Source organism: Cupressus sempervirens, chromosome 2, assembly GCF_028749045.1.
Source record: "Cupressus sempervirens isolate cs-2001-9-10 chromosome 2, ASM2874904v1, whole genome shotgun sequence".
In the NCBI taxonomy this organism is placed as follows: domain Eukaryota; kingdom Viridiplantae; phylum Streptophyta; class Pinopsida; order Cupressales; family Cupressaceae; genus Cupressus; species Cupressus sempervirens.
In genome coordinates this window covers 682,418,057-682,437,933 of record NC_143119.1, presented here as the reverse complement: position 1 = coordinate 682,437,933, position 19,877 = coordinate 682,418,057, and the positions used below count along the sequence as shown (strand labels likewise).

General features: G+C 36.5%; 1 protein-coding gene across 1 annotated transcript in view; it reads left to right on the top strand.

Moving 5' to 3' along the window:
• LOC149575198 (ATP-dependent DNA helicase SRS2-like protein At4g25120) overlaps window positions 1-19,877 on the top strand; it is a 255,426-nt gene that overhangs the window by 84,317 nt on the left and 151,232 nt on the right. Inside the window, exons 14-15 of the mRNA XM_089815031.1 lie at window positions 17,814-17,927; window positions 18,114-18,214. Coding sequence (XP_089671157.1) covers window positions 17,814-17,927; window positions 18,114-18,214 — 215 coding nt within the window. The remainder of the gene's footprint in view (window positions 1-17,813; window positions 17,928-18,113; window positions 18,215-19,877) is intronic.

The window sequence follows — 19,877 nt, the reverse complement described above, 5'->3', positions numbered from 1 at the left end:
TGGCATCCTACAATGAAGGGACACTAACTTGTGGTGATATAAGAAAAGGTGCAACAATTGTGTGGAGAAGCATTTGTTTCACTCCTCCCCTTGTTGGAGATTGGTTCACTAATGAATTCCTATCTGCTTTGATTGATGATGGTTCTTGTAACTTCATGGGAATGTCTTTACTCATAGTCGAAGCATTGATATGATGGATGGATGCGATGGCATGCTGGTTTAGAATCCTAGTATTGACATGCGAAGTACATTCTTCCAGTGAATCAATCATGAGTTGCTCCACTCTAGGTATATTGATGTTTATATCAGAGTAGTGCATCGATTGGTCGAGCATTTTGTTTCAGATTGGTATGGGATCTAGGACTTGGTCTTCAGTGTGCAATCTCTATGTAGGGAGGATTGTAATCTAGCCTCCTTAGATCGCCTAATAGATAGTAGACTGTTGGCTTATTCCTTGGGTTCTCGTAGGTCAATATGGATAAGGGGACTCATCTGGAAGTTTTTAGACCTATATAGGATCTTTATGAGTCATTTGAGACAGTTTGAAACAATCTCCTAAATTTTAGGAGGGAATTCTATGTTTTAGGGATTGACCGGGAGCTGTCCAAAGCACATTTGGAGACCTCCAAGATCGTTTTGGAGACATGGTTGGAGTTGCTAGTTTCTAGAGATTATCCAATTTTTTAGGGGACACTGTTGGTTCGTCAACAATGTTAAGATTATATTTGTTGCACACATTGCATAATATTGTTATCTTGTATTATTTTATTTTATTATATAATGTTGTACCTAGGAGCACCTAGATGGACGTGCAACATGTAAGGATTCCCATGAGATATACTTAATGAGTTGTATTGTAACATTGTCATGATATTTGATGTAATTATTTAATATTGCGAAAAAAATTTAAATGTCCAATATTAAATGTAGGGTCAACGGGTTAGGTAGCACATGGTTTATATAATACCACTTGGTTGTTTTGTAGGACTTGCTACTATATAAACAACCACAAAGGTAGTTATTGATGTGAGAATGAAAAAGGCAAAAAAAGACAAGAGTGGAGCAAGACAAGGCTTGACAGGTTAGCCAAGGTAGCATTTGTCAAGTTTGGAAGCATGGCATGGGATGTGTGGATTCATGCTTATTCATATGAATTGCTTGGTTGTGGCTATGGCTTTGAAGGCTTCCATGGTTGTATGACAATAGTTTTTTACTGAATGATACATGGAGATGGATGTTTTTGGAGGTTGGGTTTTTTCCCTCAATGAGGGTTTCCTAGCGAATATCTTTTCTCACATATTTGTGGGTATCTAATTTATTCTCTTGCATGTGGATTTCAACTGAATATTTATTTAAGATCTATTATGGGTTATGTGAAAATGGTTATATTAGTTTTTGCAAGTTTCCTTACAAGTGGTATCAGAGCTATGATTTTGTTGTTGTAACCTTAGATTGAATACATGAGAATGCATGAGAGGATAAAAGAAAGGGCAAGATATATGGATTTTGTAGGTTGTTTATTGCAGATTTGAGGGTTTTGGGTTTTCTATTATGATGGGATGGTATATTTTGGGTATGTGAAATTGTTGGCATTTCCATAAATGTGGATATATAATATGCCCTATTTTGGCCATGTTGAGAGAAAATTAAAGAGTTCTTTAGTTTCAATCCATGAGGATTGTCAAATTTAATTGTGTCGGAATTTTCATCACAAAAAAAAAAAAAAACACAGGGAAAATAGTAAAAAGTCTGTCCGGGTAAAATGACCATAACTTTCACTCAGGATGTTAGATTTTGGACTTCTTACAGTTGTTGGAAAGCTAATTCAAAGCCCTACAACTTGGTATAGGTTTGATTCTATGATTTTGATATTTTGTCAAGTTTTATGAGCCCAAAACTCAGATGTTTACTTTGAGCACAGATTTGGGCATAACTTGGGCATACAGAGTGGGATTTTGGACTTTGAGTCTTCAATGGAAAACTCTTGGAGAGCTCTATACATTAGTTCAAGTTTGGCGCAGGTTTGACATGGTTTATTTGGTGGTATATCGATCTGAACACTTTATGATATATATTGACTATGGTAACATTGTGAGTTTATGACATTGTGTATTTTGCAGATTTGAGATTTCATGTCATTGTATAGTCAGCTCATATTTCAGATTGGTCTCATGATGATATGATTATTAGTGTTTGTGGTTTGGATATATATGGTGACTTGTTGGGTCTTAAGTTGTGCAATGTTGTAAGTAGTCTATACTTACATGTTGCATTTATGGCTTGGTTATGAGTTGCCTTTTCCCATTGATTTTTCATTAATAATGCATATTTAAATTGGTGGCTTGGATTTGGGTTGTCTATGCCCTAAGTCATATGATTTACTGATTTGTGTCTATGTAGAAGGGATGAGAAGTTGTCACTAGGTATAGTCATGGTGGAGAATTATGGTTGATTATTTTATGCTGATAGGTTGGAAACAATGAGAGTTAGATGCCCGGTTCATGGATGTGATCATGGTGCCATGGATTTTGGCATGTGACATAATTGGATATATAGGTAAATCCTTGACATTTTATTAGTTTGGATTCCTGACTTGGTTATGGTGGTATATATTCCTTGACGTTTTCGTGCTGATTATCAGACCATGGATCATATTTTCACCTTACAGGCTATTATTAAGGAGGCTAGACACAGATTGGAGAAAGTTTACTACTGCTTTGTTGATTTTTGCAAGGCCTTTGACTCTATTTCCAGGATGGCTTTATTTCAGAGGCTTCGAGAGATTGGGAATTCTGAAATGTTACTTACTGCTATCATGAGACTATACGAAACTGTGGTGGGTAGATTTAGGACTCTAGATGGTTTCTCAGCTCCGATACATAGCATCATTAGTGTAAAGTAGGGATGTCCTCTCTCCCCCAATTTGTTTGGTTTGTACATTGATGAGTTTGAGGATTTCCTTTTAAAATCTTCACTCCCTGGAGAAGGTTGGTACTAACCAAGTCTTGATCTCCATTCTTCTTTCCACAAATGATGTGATTCTTCTTGCTTCTTCTTCACAGAGTTTACAAAAACTTTTAGATGGTTTGGCTTCTTTTTGTGTTCAAAGACAACTTGAATTTAACCTAGGTAAGACTCGTGTAATGGTTTTTAATTGTCTAAAGACTTCTCATCTTCACTTCTCTTTTTAGGGACAGGAAATTAAGATTGCTTCGTCTTATATGTATCTTAGAGTGAAGTTTTCCGGGCCTCGCTTCAGTATGAGGCTGGCTATTCAGTCTAGAGTTAGTAAGAGTATGGGTTCCCTTGCTATGCTTGAGAAACAATGTTTTAGACACCATTTTCAAGACACCTCATCGAAGCGATCCCTTTTGGACTCCCTTGTTCGGCCGACTGTTCTTTATGGCTCTGTGGTTTGGGGGCCTTCTCTCCTTGGTCCCGATTGGGCCTCGATCGAGCGGGTTCAGACTTTGCTTCTTCAGCGCATCATCATATGACATAGGTTTACTCTTGATAGTATTATTTTTGCCGACTTTGGTGCTCATCCTTTCAATCTTGCAACCATATTTGATCTGATTTGGTTCCTTCATCGCCTATGTGGTTTTGTGGATTTTATTGGTGAACGTGATAGATACTCCTATTTGGCATATTGTTCTTTTGTTGCTACTGCGAGTTCTGATACTAGCTCTCGGGCTCGTTGCTGGTATGCTTAGGCATCTTCTCTGTTGAGCTCGATAGGAATTGATATTGATCGTCTTCCTCCTCATCAGTTCTCATTGAATGCTCCTGTTCATCTTCTCCCATCTCGACAGTAGTTGAATGAGCATATCAAACTTGATATTTACAGACAATACATTACCATTACCTGGACTAACCCTCATGGTGGTTTACGTCCAAGCATGGCCTTTTATGCAGAGCATTTTGTAGAGATTAGTGATGAGATTATTGTTCGTCCTAGTTATCTTTGTCAACTGTGGTGTCATGCCCTGCGTATATCTTTGAGGTCATTTAGAGTTGGTTCTCACCTTCTTCGTGTTGGTGTTTTGAAACAACACGGTTTCAAATTGTTGCGATGAGAACAAGATACATCTAGGGTTAGCTACTTCCCATCTTTAACATACCATTTCAGACATCGGGCCAACTATAAGGCTTGACCCTTCTTCTACTTTAGACTCTGCAAAACCTAGGTGGGTGTACCTATAGATTCTTTATATGGTACCAGCTGTCAAAGCATACATTGAATCTAAACATAGTAGATATAACCCTTGATCTTCTAACACTTGTGCACAGATCTCAGACATGGATTAGCTAATACCATGGCCAAAGAAATTGTTAAGCTAAGTGAGGGCATCCTTTTCAGTTCATTCAACATTAAAGGGAAAGATATTTGATTAATGGTGTTGATTCCAGCAAAACCCCAAATATGTAGCAGTAAGAACAAGTTAATCCTGTAGCTGATTAGTGCCTTATCTATTGGGCAATTCCACAAATTAAATACATACATCTGTGATATCAGTGACATATTTCATACACCTAGATATCAGATCTATCTTATCACCTTGTGAATTAGACATCGATGTTCATCAAGACCTCATTCTCATGAAATATCCGTCTCAAAATAACTCACAACCTTGTAAAATACATCAAGCATTTACTTGGCCCTTTTTTCCAACAACAAAATATATCAAACACACAACCTTAAGGGATTGCAAATGGGTCTTAGTTCTTTGTCCTTAAATCACATAAGATTACAGATTACAGAGATAGGAGATGAGAATCAGAATGAAACTAAGAGATTCCTGCTCATTTGTATTCATTTCTTTGAAACTATACATTTAGATGCATGTAAAACAATTCATAAAATCACTAAATAGATCATAACTATCTATGTTATCTTAACTATTGCTGTTCATACAAGAGAAAATATGCTGAAGAATGTGGTGTCACAGTGGTGAGAACACATCAAGACTGGAACCTATGGTCTCACAAATCTGAGAAAACCCAAGATTGGAACACACATGGTATTACAACAGTGAGTAATTTTTCTCAAAACTGGAACTGACCCTTACAATGAATGAGAAGTCAAAGATATAGAGGAAGAATGGAATCTCGGATCTGATCTGAAAGTGACATGTGTCCACTTGAATCTCCATTGTTTGCTATTATAAAACATCTCTCCTCTTTCTACCCCTGAAATCTGATTTAGTTTTCATCATTATTCTGTAACCAACTTGGAAATATCTCTTATGAATGATGAAAACCCTTGTGTCACCAAAATATCTGAAATGCATCATGAAATGCTGATAAAATTTGGATATAACTGATTTGAAGGTGACCAAGCTCAACCCTAACTGCATTTTTATTGCCTTTTACACTCATTCAGCTCATCACCCTGCTAAAAAACACATTTGAACTTCAATATCTGAATGCGGTTGCAGACTGGGAATCTATGAGCAAACCTCGTATAACCTGAACAGACAACTTCCTGTGCAAAAACAAACTCCAGAAACGGAAAGTTTGTCTTTTCCTGATTCCGACGATATATAATCTCGCTATATTTGCCCATCAGAAACACCTAGAAACCCATTTTGAAAAATATACCTCTGTTAGAGTTTCTGGTCTGCACTTTGCCACTTTAAATTGTTATGCAAAAATTTAAAAAGTCCTAAACTTTAAACTTTAGGTTATATCCATTTGAATTTAAAAGACTGTATGTGAGCTTTTCAGAAAAATGTTAAAAAAATCATTTTAAAAAAACTTCGATTTTTTTTCACTATCCATGAGCTCGAGTCAACCTATGTGGCAGCACGGCATTGGTTGGCGTCTACCACGTCACCATCCACCAGGCACCATGTGTCACCCTCTGACTAGCTAACACGTCATCGACACATATCAGCGCCTTATTTGCTCTCGGACTGCCACCTCATCATGCTAACTGGACTGCTACATCATCGTTGACCGGGGCCTGCTGCCACATGGTAGCTAGGCGCTTCCCTGCATTGCTTATCTTTCACGCATCTCCACAATGCGGGAATGTGCCAGCCATTGGATCTTGCCATGTGGCAAAATCCGAAGCATCGACGTGTCACAACTTGGTTGGTCGGCGGTTCCACGTCAGCGTTACTTTGTCATCGTGCTGGGTCAAAATTTACTCTGTGGTCAATTGGCTGGGTCCCACGTGCGAGTAGCTTCCTTCAAAAGGCACTGTCTTAAAGACATTAAGCATATTGCAATGAAAAGTATTTGAACATTATATATTGCATCCATACGGGCAATGTGGGATAATCTCTTCAAACTATTTTTTGCCCCTGGTTTGTGCTTGGTCTTTTATCTCTGCATTTCAACCTGGGCTTTTGCCTTGTGCCGTTGCAAACTCATATTGGGGTCTTGCACCTCTAAATTGGTGCTTCCCATATGCTGGAGACCCTTTGAAAATGCCATCCATGCTAAAAATGTTGGCCCTCTAACCCTCCAAAATGCTAAAGGCTAGTCACGTTTGCCTTGGCGTGCCTGCAACACAAAAAAGAAGAAGAAAAACACTAAACTATACCAACCGACACCATATATCTCCCTCTATGATTGCAACATAGTTAAATGGGCGGCACGGACAATCTAAACGCCCCAAATCTCCCCAAATTTACATAGGCTTCGAAAAATAACAATAATGGACGCTGTTCTACTAACAAAAAGATGACACGACCCTTTCATTCGGAACCTCTGCCTTGTTTGCACTTCTCCATATTCAATGGATCTTCTACCCAAGCTTAAAATCATTCACATCTGAATCTACATCCTCAGCAGACTCTGCGGAGCTCAAAGAAAGCATATGAGAATATATGAAGCTCCTCAAATCACATGCTCTGGCGGCAGCCTCCTGGTTAAAATTTTGATGGATGTGGAAAATCTCCAAATGTGTCCATTTGCTGAATAAGAAAGTTGAAACATGGGCAAGCATTTTGTAAATGTCAAGTCTGGAAGGAAGCTGCTATGTAAGCTGCAACCCAGAGCATGTGTTTTATTCATGGGATAGGTAATTGAAATAGACATTCCTAAATTCAATATTTCCTTGCACACTATCCAAAGTCTTTCCCTCTTGATTGATGCTTGCAGGTGACCGGCTTATCATCTCATAAAACCTATACACAGCAATCCTACCTTGCTCAAATGAATAAAAGTTTGTGGCTGCTTAATTGAGACCAAGGCCACTTAGAGTTATAGCAAAAAGAGCTGTAATAATTTCTCCACCATTGGCTTTTCCATGTGAGATCAAGAACCTCCCAAACCAAAGTTGCAGTGCACACGAGCATATGGCAAGCCCATAGGTAAATCCCAGTCTAGGTCCTTGTATGAGATTTATCTGGATACCATATCTCAGTGTATCCTGGAGTGAAGTTGCATAAGAATACTTTGCTAATGTCTCATTTGTGTAAGCATAAAGTGTTCTCACATATGCTATGGCCTTTTTGGAGGTTTTGCTGCCTCTTCACATTGAATAATTTCGACATACAAGCCATCAACAGTTAATAACTCCTCCTGTGTACCCATTTCTACAAGCTGGTCCCTTTGTGTATACTCTCTCATAATTACGTTATCTTGGAAGAAATAACATGCATACACTAGAGCTCATAATAATAACGATCAATATAACCCTCTTATATTAAAATTTCAATTCCCAATATCTTATTTATCTGAGAACATCAGTTGGGCTCCAAACTGGGTCCAGCTAAATTTTTTTTCATTTTCAAACAACTAAACTCTCAGAGCGGCCTACTGAACATCTGACATTGACTGAATCCATTCGGTCCCTACTGAATCAATTTTTAAAATAAAAATCAATTCACTTCTTTCTACAAGTTGTCAACTATGTGCTAGGAGGTTCTTTGATTGGCTTTAAAAACTGACCCAAACACCTAACCAGGCTCTGAAATCAAACATACTGATTTTCTGTTCCACATTCTTGCACCATGTCGAATCTCATCTCATGATGAATTCTCAATCAAAAGTTATTGACTGTCAAAGTTACCCACTTAAAACTGCCTGCAAGAAAAACATGTCAGAAAACCATAAAACATGTTCGGATTTGGCTTTGAAAACAGGTCAAATGACACTTGGAGGCACAAAAACTAGGGCATTAGTTCACTATCACGAGGACAAGATAAATCTGCGATTGGGGCTCATGACGAATAACTAGGCGTATTTGGGAAGTGGTCAAAGTGGGCTACTCAAATTTGCAGACTAGAAACACTGGCGGAAAGGTGGTTTTTACAAATGGAATGGACTTGGGAAAGTGTGTAGATTGATTCGTCATGACTTGCAAATTGACAAACTTAAAGAATTTTCAGAGTAGAACGCAATGGTACAATCCATTTGATCTCACCTATCACGGATTCAGAGATATGACATCACGAACGAGGGTACCAACTAATATGCACTATATGACACCAGTAAAATTTCACAAATTGCATTTGGAATCGCTTTTGAAAACTGATCAAATGGATTTGTCACAAGTCTCTGACCTTTAAAATGCAATGCAAAAGGAATTTTCTCATTTCGATTAACTGGGTCAAAGTTATAATAAGTCAAACAAGGCCTTCTAGAATTTAGAACAATTTGCGTTAGCATGACAACAATAAATGACCAACTTTGAGGGATTCAAAACTTAGTCAAAGCATATCAAAACGACTTGAAAACTGAAACATAGGCTCTTTGGTATGGACACTAAACACTCCCAAATTGGCGAGTCATGAAACATTACTGGGTGCAAGATATTTAATTGCAAACAAGGCCTCCTGTTACTATTTGACAGTTAAGGCAAAAATGCAGATTTCGACATTGGTCAAAACGGAACTTCACAGGATGATTCGGAATGACAATTTATCTTCATGGGATGAGTGGATATGTTGAATGCAAGGTGTTAGAAATATTAAACACCTCTTAGGCCTCAAAAGGACAGCCGAGTACACATGCATTAAAAAAGTGCTTATAGGGCTTATTTTTAGGATGGTACTCAAAATCAAGGCTTCAATTTTAAGTCCCAACAGTGGCTCTGTCTGGGGATGTATGTCCCTTGTGGGCACGGCAAGGATTCAAATCTCCGGAAGAAGTAGACCACACACTTGACAGCAAAAACTTCTCTCAAACAGCTTTATTGAAAGCAAGAAATCTACTCCTACTATGTAGAAACGATGGCCCTGGGCCATCGAAACTTATCAAAATTTCTTACCTCTGTTGTAAATCTGATTTTCGTCTGCACTTTCATGAGGTAAGCTGAAAACATCTCTCTCATCAATTTCACCAATCAGATTAGCATCTTGAAACAAAACACTTTGTAAAACTGAATTCACCTTCATTCTCATAGTGCATGTACAAATCAGCATTAACTTCTACATCATGCTCATTATGAAAAACAAATCAGCATGCTTATGTAAATTAGGATCAAACTCAAAAGCGTCATCCACATATGACTGATGCGTGCTCTCAACCGGAAACACAAATGATTCATATTCTACCTTGTTCAAAAAGTTGCATATGTCAAAACTTTGCAACTCACCTTGTGTAACTGGGTGTGAAGAGTATGTGAAATCTGATCGCTGCCTACTTACAGTCATGTTACTCATTAAATCAGATTTATCTTTCGCTGAACCCTCTTCACCTTCAAACAATTGATTAGTCATCAAGTATGAGAGCTCATCTTGAAAGTGCTGATCTAAACTATGCTGATCACAATCATTTTCTTCATCTAATCAAATGTCAGAATGAACCTCAAACTTATCTCTACATGACTTATCAGCACATAAAGAAAATCCATAATTGGATTGACAACTTTCATTCTTTCCCTCTTCATCACATGAAACATCAAAACATATTGCAGCAAAACCAACATGAGAAGAATCTGAAACAGCATCACACTTCCCTTCATTAACATCCCCCGCATCCAACAAGTTGTCATGTGTAAAGACATTTGAAGTACTGTCATATACACCTCCAATATCTAACAAAGATTGTTCGGATTCTATATATCTTTCCACGTCAAACTTTGGGAAAATGACTTGACTGAATGAAAAAACGTTTTGAGGGAAAATATTAGCATCCTTAGAAAGACTTACATGCTTTTCAAAATCATGAGACAACAAAGCTGAAATTTCATCAGGGCTCAAGAAGACTGCCTCACAAATCTTCTCTCGGCTGTGATTATCATCAGGATGACATGAAGAATTTACAACAGAAAAATCATTAGTATAACAATCTGGAAAATCAGAATCATTACAACGTTCGTTTTTATCATGGCAAGAACTACCTCCACTGTCGTTATATAATTCCTCAACTTCATATTCACTGTAACAAAGTTTATTTTCATTTTCATATCCATCTTCCTCATGCTGATTGCAATTACCCAATTCATTAGCATTTGAATCCACTTCTGCACATTTAGAAGACAAATCATCTTTCTCTACGAGTTTATTATATTCATTACTACCTTGACTTTTAGCACGCTCATTATCATTAGAAGATATAACATGAACTCTATAATTATCACTTTCCATCTCCTCAATGAATCTTTCAACTTGCAAAAACCTTTGTAGTCTTATAGGTGTTCGCTCTACTTCCTCACCGACATACCTCTAATCAGCTTATTATTGCCTTCTTCATACCCTTATCTCCTTTACAGGTTGTGAAAAGGTCGTCTAGTTCTTCTAGTTCTACTGGCCATTCTAGATTTGTTAGGCCCCACAACAATTATTTGCGTCAGCGACACTCTTCCACGAGCTCACTGCGACAATCCAGGGCTCCTATCTACTCAGTCTTATCCTTCTGTGACTGATTTCTTTTTTCCAAAGAAAAACTCCTAGTCTTCGCCTTGGCCTCTCTCTCTTCTCTTGTTTCTTGTTTTGCTTTTCTCTGACACCATTTGGTGCTCTTGTTGTTGCCAGCTTCTTGGGTGTAGCTCTCAGTGCCATAGACCCTTTGTGGTCTTTTGTTGGACATTAATATTATTATCTTGGTTCAGGATCATGGTTATTTAGTTTCTTTTGAGGAGCTCATGATGTGCATTTTGAGTTCTTTGATGGTTTGATGCCTTGGTTGATTGTCATGGTTAGAGGATGATATATCAGCATGATGTTATGAATAGTTGTGATACACAGTTTAGTGGGAGCTTGTGACAACAATGAGGTAGCAGTGCAGGATTAGTTCCTGGTTTGGTTTGTATCTTCTTGGTTTGAAGATCTTGGTTTCACTTGGTACGAACACTTTGGTTGTGTGTGTGGACTTGGAGGATCTTTATTAGGAGATGGATTTTATGATGGCATGGGTGACTCGGTACCATGGTAGAGTGGGAGTTTTTAGCATTGATATATTTGTTGAGAGTTTGCAGATTTTGGAGGTTTGTTTTAGATCTTGTTGCTGCAGAAGCATCTTTGACATTTGCATGGATGGTTGGATTTTGAGGACTCATGGGGTTCTTGGTTATGTTGATGGTGTGTGGAGATGGTTGTATCTTGAAGGCTAATGAGGTTTTTAGTGAAGGTGTGGTTTATGCTTTCATTTGACATGTTATCCTTGGAGTTAGGATAGTTTTATCATTATGTCATGATATATTGTTGATATGCGTTTAGAGTTTTGACATGTTATGGTATGTTCATATGAAGCATGTTATCTCTTTGGTTGAGATGGTTTAGATTATGCTGTCATGTTTATGTTCCTGAGGCCATGGTTGGAACTTTGACATTGATTTTGGTTTAGTTTCTTTGTATTGAGTACATTGATCATTTGTTGGATATTTCATGATAGTGCTATGTTGCATTTGTAGTTAGCATGGATTGATTGATTACAGGTGTTCATGGATATTTAGAGATGGCGGTGATGCCGATTTCTCTGAGATTAGATAAGTATTTGTTGAGACAATTGATGGTTTCATTAGGGAACTCCGAGGGGCATTCACCTTATATGGACTTGAGAGGAGATTGTTCTTAGATGAGTCTTGGTTGGAGACTTGGATATCTTGATGAGCATTCTCATTCCCCACTCTTGGTCTACTAAGTGGTTTGCTACTTAAGAGGGATAACCCATTGTTTTTTTCAGGTGCATTATGTTTATGCTTATTTTTCATGGATATAGATCTTGAGCTATGGTACATAAGTTTTGGAGGGTTCCTTTGAGAGATAGTTTAGCATTTGTTATCTCCATGTGCATGTGTTCTTATGCTGGTTTAATTTAGAAGATGGTTTTATATTTGGCATAATCCTTGGATTAGGAATGGTTAGTCCATGGTTTAGGAATGTGATCTTCTTGTGAGAGGCTTACATCCATGATTAGTTATATGGTATGGTTTGGGTGTTGTTGTGGCTTCTTGGTTGGTGTTTTAAGGAGATATTACTTGACACAATTTACATCTAGAGGTGTGTGGAGGACATGCTACAAGTTATGATTTGCATAGTTTCTCTTTGGTCTTGGTTATCTTTTTGGATGTTGTGTTTCACTTACATTAGATTTGAGATTGGTTGGAGATTGTGATCATTGATTTGTGTTCATATATGTTATGTGAGTGATGACATGGGTATTCCTTTATCTCTTTCCTTTGTTGGTTGTGGAGAACTTAGGAGTGAGTTGGAGACTTGTTATGGGAGTTGTTCTTGTAGGATATTGGTTTATGTATTGTCGATGTTTTTGATACTACATGGATTCACTGATTTGAGATGTGAGTGGATTGGTTATAGATTTGGCATTATTTTTTCTAGTGAGAGCTTCTTGGTGTATATGTGGCAGGTATTGCTCTTGAGGTTTGTAATTGCATGTTACAGATTGGATATGTTGATGATGTGAGATTCACTTGGTATACCTTTGGAGGTATGGATAGTTGGATGGTTTGGCACTTGCTGTGGGTGCTATTTCAGCTATTAATGTTTTTGCAGGTATAGATACATGTGATTACCTTTGGATTAGGTGTTTGTACTTGATGTTTCAGTTGGTACAGGATTTTATGAGCTTCTAATGTGACAAGTTGGGTGGCTTTCTTTTTGGATGGCTTCTATGTATGTCTAGCGACAATGACATAATAGGAGGTGGAATTATTCAATTTTGAGATGCTGCATACTTTGATTTTGTTGGGGTTACCAAGATGGAGCACATGGTGTACTTTGATTCATGATGGTGGATGTGCTAGGAGGGATATTTTCCTTGGTCATTTATTTCTACGGATTGACCCTATGCAATATATACAACATGTGGGAGATTGTTGAGATTATGCATGTTGCACACATTGCATAAGATTGTTATATTGTATTATTTTCTTTTATTATGCAATCTTGCACCTAGGAGCACTTAGATGGATGTGCAACATGTAAAGATTCCCATGGGATATACTTGATGAGTTGTATTCTAACATTGTGATTATATTTGATGTAATTATTTAATATTGTTAAAAAAATTTAAATGTCCAATATTAAATGTGGGGTCAATGGCTTAGGGAGCACATGGTTTATGTAATTCCACTTGGTGGTTTTGTGAGATTTGTTACTATATAAGCAGCCACAAGGGTAGTTGTTGATGTGAGAAGGATAAACAAGGACAAGAGTGGAGCAAGACAAGGCTTGACAGGTGAGCCAAGGCGGCATTTGTGAAGGTTGGAAACATGGTATGGGATGTGTGGATTCATGCTTATTCACATGGATTCTTTGGTTGTGGCTATGGCTTTGAAGACTTTCATGGTTGTATTGCAATAGTTTTTTGCTGAATAATACATAGTGATGGATGCTTTTGGAGGCTGCTTGTTTTCCCTTAGTAAGGGTTTCCTAAGGTATATCTTGTGTCACATTTTTGCGGATATGTAGTTTATTCTCTGCATGTGGGTTTCAATTGTATATTTATTCCAGGTTTATTATAGGTTATGTGGAAACAATTATATTATTTATTGTAGGTTTCCTTATAAACAATTGTCAAGTACAATTATGAGTATTGATGATTTGTTTATAGCTAAATTGGACTAATAACTATTTCCAAAGTGTGATTTAAATAAATAATAATAAAGTGATTGATTCTAATCACTTGTATTAAAAAATACACATATAAAAGGCTATGACACTTTTCCCTAAGCAATAAAGATATATGTTTTTATTAGGTGGGGAAATAATTTACATTATAAAAAATAATGTAATCATATTTGTGTAATGCAGTTATCTAAAATGCCAAATCTTCTCATTTTGAAAATCCAAATATACATTTTGTTGGACCCTAACAAGAACCTTTTGCATGCCCTTCACCCGCTTTAAAAATTTGCATAAGGCCCAACGATTTTGCAAAAACATATGCTTTAGTTTGGCACCAATTTAACTATCATTAAGCATAAAAATACAAGGGGAAACATGCATTGATCATGTTATATTTGTAGAACTAGTTGCCATTAGTGCTATGGTAGGGTTTTACATCATCTATTATGTAAGAGTGGACATGGGGTTAGAGCTTGTTTAGATATAACATTGGAATTGAAAATTGAAATGTAAAGGTTGGATCGAGTGAGGAAAATATTCTAATACTAAAGACATCTGACTCTTAGTCGAATTCCTACAAGGATTCATCCAATGGACTAATTGGTATAAATAGGAGTACATTATTAGAAAAATGGTCAGTTTGTCATTTCTCTTTTTCATATGACAAAAAGTGTCTAAAAGCTTCTAGGGTTTGAAATCCTGCAAATCCAATTACCATTAGAATATTTTTTTAAAATCACAAATAGGTCAATGTATTGTCAGTGCTTTTTGTAATTGAATGCCTCCATGGCTCTATTTATAGATCTGTGGGGAATTTCTATTCGTAGCATCCCTCATGCCACATTTGCTAGTATAATTGTAATAGATATTTGATAAATGTGGAGAATATTGTATATCCTTGGAAGATTTGTAATGGTCTTTCTCTATTACATATGGCTTTCTATAGCTTGGCGATGGATAAGTTATTCTAGTTATTTGATATCATATTTTGTGAAGATGTATCTAAACAACTCATAGTCTTTTGTCATTTTAATTTTTTTTTCTCATTGTATGTTACAATTAACCCACTGAATTTGGTACCAATATTGGAAGTAATAATGCTTAAGATGAACATCTTATGCCAATAGTTAAGAGTAATACTCTAATTTATATGCGGCTCATGATTCATCATTTTATTTGGGAAATTTCAAATATCCATAGAAAAATAGAAGTTATCATCTTAAGTAATGTTTTGCATGCCCACAACTAGTAGTTGTGCAATGATACCATCATAAGTTTAATAAGAAGTCTTATGTGTGGTTGGTTACCCTTTGGTGTAGTTATAGCCTTTGGGACCAAGCATATGTTGGGTACTACTGCAAAATTCTCATCTTGGTCATCTTGAGCCATGATTAGTCTTGTTATGATACCTTTAGGCATGTCCCCCTTGGGTATAGTTGAGCCTATGTCAGAGGAGGATTTACCTACCTAATTAAATTATTTTGTAGTTGCCTTTCTTGATTTCAAGTTTATGGTCTTTTATCTCGAGTTTTTAATCTTTGGTGCTTAGGAGAAGGCAATCTTTAGGGATTTAGGAGCCAACAACTTTGAGCACCAACAAAATCCATAGGCCCATTGCGTTGAACAAGGAGGTAATAGACTTGGGTAGTTAAATACTCTTTTGTCCCATGGAGGGGTGTTGGGGGGCGGGGGGGTAGGCAAGCATACCAACTTTGTATCTCAACATGGTTCATTAAGCAAGCATACATGGGCAGTCCATAGCTATCATTCCATGCACACACATACCAAATACATAATGAGAAATATTACGCAAACTACACACACATGGGGAGATCATTTATACCATCAAGTATGGACATGATAGATCATGCAAGCCACAAGCTACATGTGAACACAAGATTGTGAAGTATATCACCATCACACCTTTTGAAAGAACTCGTACTATCTACTAGCAATGGAGTGTCATTGTGGGTATCAGCCTTGTGGATGTCGGGGAGCATGTTCCCAGAATCCTGTCCCATGAAGGTCCTCAATGGTATTGACATTAGAGTGCAAGTCTATCCCAATTAGAAATGCCAAATTGTTTGGCTTGTCCTTCATAATCCTTTTCATGTATCTTCATCGACATACAAAAGTGTCTCATGGATACCTTTTATTAATGTTGACATGTTTGATTTTGCAAGAGATTTATTCATATTTTATTTTAATGTCACATCATCTCAAGCTCACTTAAAATACTAGTGGATGGGTAAAGAAACCACTTCATTATAGCCTAGTGTCGCCAACTTCTATTACATCATGGACAAAAGCACATGAACATGTAGCATGAAGAATGGAGTCCCAACAATGTGCACATAATACCATTTGGTGTTATCACCTCCTGTCCATGATAATGCTTATTCTCATATAACATATTTCTCCATAAATGTAACCATTTATTTTTAAAATAAATCACATACATGATTTTAAAAAACTTGAAAATTTGAGCATCAATTTTTCCAAATTTTCAGACATCCTATTTCAAAATTCCAAACAGACTGTTTTTTGGTCAAGTGCACAAAAATCACTCTTTTCTGGACACAAAGTTTTGATGAAGTTTCACCATAGTTTGGCACAAAATGCAAAATATCCAAATGGATAATTGGGATCATTGAATTGATGGGAATCAATACAATAATCCATTGAGACAGTCTTTCCCACAAAAGGACAACCTATGCATCGAGTTAAGATGGACATGGAAAACATACAAGAAAACTAAACACAGGACAAGATGAAATCTTTTCCTTCCACCAATGCACCATAAGAAAGGAGGATAAATCTGTATCAATAGGAGTGTCTTCAAAGATAGCGCACCATATGCAAAGGGGCTGTTACATTATTTTAGACTGTTGTACACTCAGCATAAGCATTAGACTGTTCTATGAAGTCAGCAATGGAATGCGGCTTGCTTTGGGTGCATAGAAACCAGCACTTCATGATATGTTAGACCCATATAATTTGTTGGCACCTTTACCAGCTTCCTACATGCATCACTTTATGCTAGCCTTTCCAATTATCCATGTGGCATGATTTGGATGCCACTGTCAATTTATAAAGTCCAAAAAGGAAAAAACCATAATTCAAAATGGAAAGTTGAAAATTCTATTATCTACTCTTTATAATTCAAAGCTATATTCATGTCACCTATGTGTAAGTGTAGCTGTAATTTTTTATTATTTTTGGTTTTCTGCATCTATTAGTTTTTCAAAACATGATAGCAAAATTTCAGTCCATCACACATGTGCACACGCATATACATATACACAAAGCTTTACCAACTTTACCAACTCCCATCCTTAACAAAATTGGGAACAATAGGGTATTATAGTGCTGCATATGCGAGTTGCTTGGGATGGACTCATTGCAATGCAAGAAGTAATCAGGATATAGCATTGTTTTCTTTGGATTAGTTTTTTAGTTATTTTATTTTCTTTTATCAGTACTATGAATTTTTAATTTGTATTTTGAAGGATTATCTCAATATTAAAAGCTATTGCTGTATTGTATAATGATTTGGTGTCTGTAGGAAGAACTCTAATTGATATTAGTTCCAATGCAATAAAAGTATCTAAGATGTGATGTCTACTTTTACATAACAGGATTCTTGTTTTTTAACCAGCGGGCTTTGGCTGGTTTTCTCTTTCATATTGCATAATATCTCTGTCTAAAACCTTCATTCAGTTAAAATCAAATATTGACAGGAAATATAACTAAAGCTTTACATGATATTTTTCATCTGGGCATCAGGTTGTCATTCAGGCATTTATTCTAGATTCCTTTTTTTATTAGGTGATTAAAGCTGTGATTGCTATGCTCCAAACTGCCTTCCATACATTTGGAGATGCTCCATATCGCCGTGTCTTCAAAGCATTATACCCAGGAACTAAGGAAGAGCAAAAGAAAGTGAGTATTATGATGACTACCCTTTTGTGTATCAACATTGAAAGTGTATCAAAGTTATTCTTGGCTGAAACCTGGAATGTTGTCCTAAATGTAATGTTTGGCATTAGTGATGTTAGCAATGTCTCTATGGGTTTTAATAATTTTCTTTGATGTTGATCAGAATTTTGTAATTTTCTGTGGCTACAGGTCGTTGACTATGTAGAGAAAGTTGCAAAGAGTACTAAATGTGGATTTTTTGCAGCTGCTCATGATATCTTTACTGCAAAGGTCTCGGGCATGTTTAACAGGTTGTTTCTTCTATGAAAACTTCAAGAAAACCATTTAGGGTCTAGAATTGCTTCAAAATATTGTTAAAAACATATATCATTGAGTTGAAGTATTTCTTTTTTCCTTTAAATTCCTTCAATTCAGGTGTAGTAAAGATAAGTCATTTTGGGTTGCATAATTTTTTTGGGAAGTATTGAGGTATGAAGAAGAGAATATAGTTGCATGAGTACAAAAGATTTGGACAATATATATTCACACTTGAGGAAGTTCCTAAACATCTTTCAGATTCAAAGTCTGAAGTTCTTCCTCCAAAATCTGTGTCATTAGACATGGATCAACAACATCATATGATAAGAATATTGAAAAATGTATTGATAGAGTTTGTTCACGAGGGTCAAATTTAATTGATTGTTTGGATTCTTTGTTTGTCGAAGTGAAGGAGGTGAGATGGTATTTTAGAATTGAAAAATGCGATGATGGATTGATTCTCAACCCACAAGCATTTCATGGAAAAGTGTAATGCCCCCTCTCTAGGCGACAAGAGCAGAGTGGCAGGTTAGCCGATTACTGGGTTCCCGTAGGCCAATGGTATGGTAAGGGAAATATATGTCCTAAATGGGTGTTGAATAATTTATTACAAGTGAATAATATATTTACTTTATTTAATAATTATAATAAGTGAATCATATTAAATTCACTTTAATAAATAAATTATTACAAGTGAAGTTTATATTGACATTATTTAATAGATAATATTTTTTAAAAATTTATTTAAGCAAAAGTGGCAAAGCATTGATATTTTATTAATATTAAAATAACCAATAAAACCAGGAAGAAAATCCTGAACCAATGCCCGAGTACAAAAGGATGAGAAGAGAAAACCAACCCGAGAGCAGAACCTAAGTAACTACCAACCAGATGAACTTGTTTATACATACTCATTCCTGTTGCATCAAAAAGCATCTTCCCCATCTAAACAAAGATGTAGATAAATGTGTATAATCTGATCAACCTAAAACACATCATAAACCATTGGCATGTTTCCAAGTTATATTCTGCAAAAAATAAACCTTCATATGCGATGAAGATATATGCACCAAAAAATCCTTAATGATGATAAGCGGAAACTAAAGGACACCAAAAAACTGAAGCACGATCACCTTGGCAACAAACTCCAGCTATCGTGGGACACCCAATACTGTATGCATCAATATGCTTCAATTTTACCACATCATAAATCTCGATTTGAAAATTCCATAGTCAATTTCCATAACAAAATATGGACTTGGAAATTTGATAAGAATGGCACAAGCAACCGATATCACAAATTTTGATTCAAAAAAATTCTGTGAGAAAATATTCCTCATCGTTCTTTCATGGCTGATGGATCACCTACCCCCACAGAAGCAGAGTTGTCTTGGATTTCGATTTCGTTGATGTTCCGTGTTAAAATGAACCGAAGGCTGAGCATACAAGTTGGGAAACAATTCATGGAGTTGCTGGACTTGCAGGAGCTGAGATAATAATGGTGATTGTACAGGCCACACAACACTTGGCACATGAAAAATATCGGCTTTCAAATTGATTAAATCACACCAAATCTTGGATGAGATACAAACTGCAACAACTGTAAATGTTTTGCTGACATGTAAATGCACTCTTGCTAAAAATTACCAGGTGAAT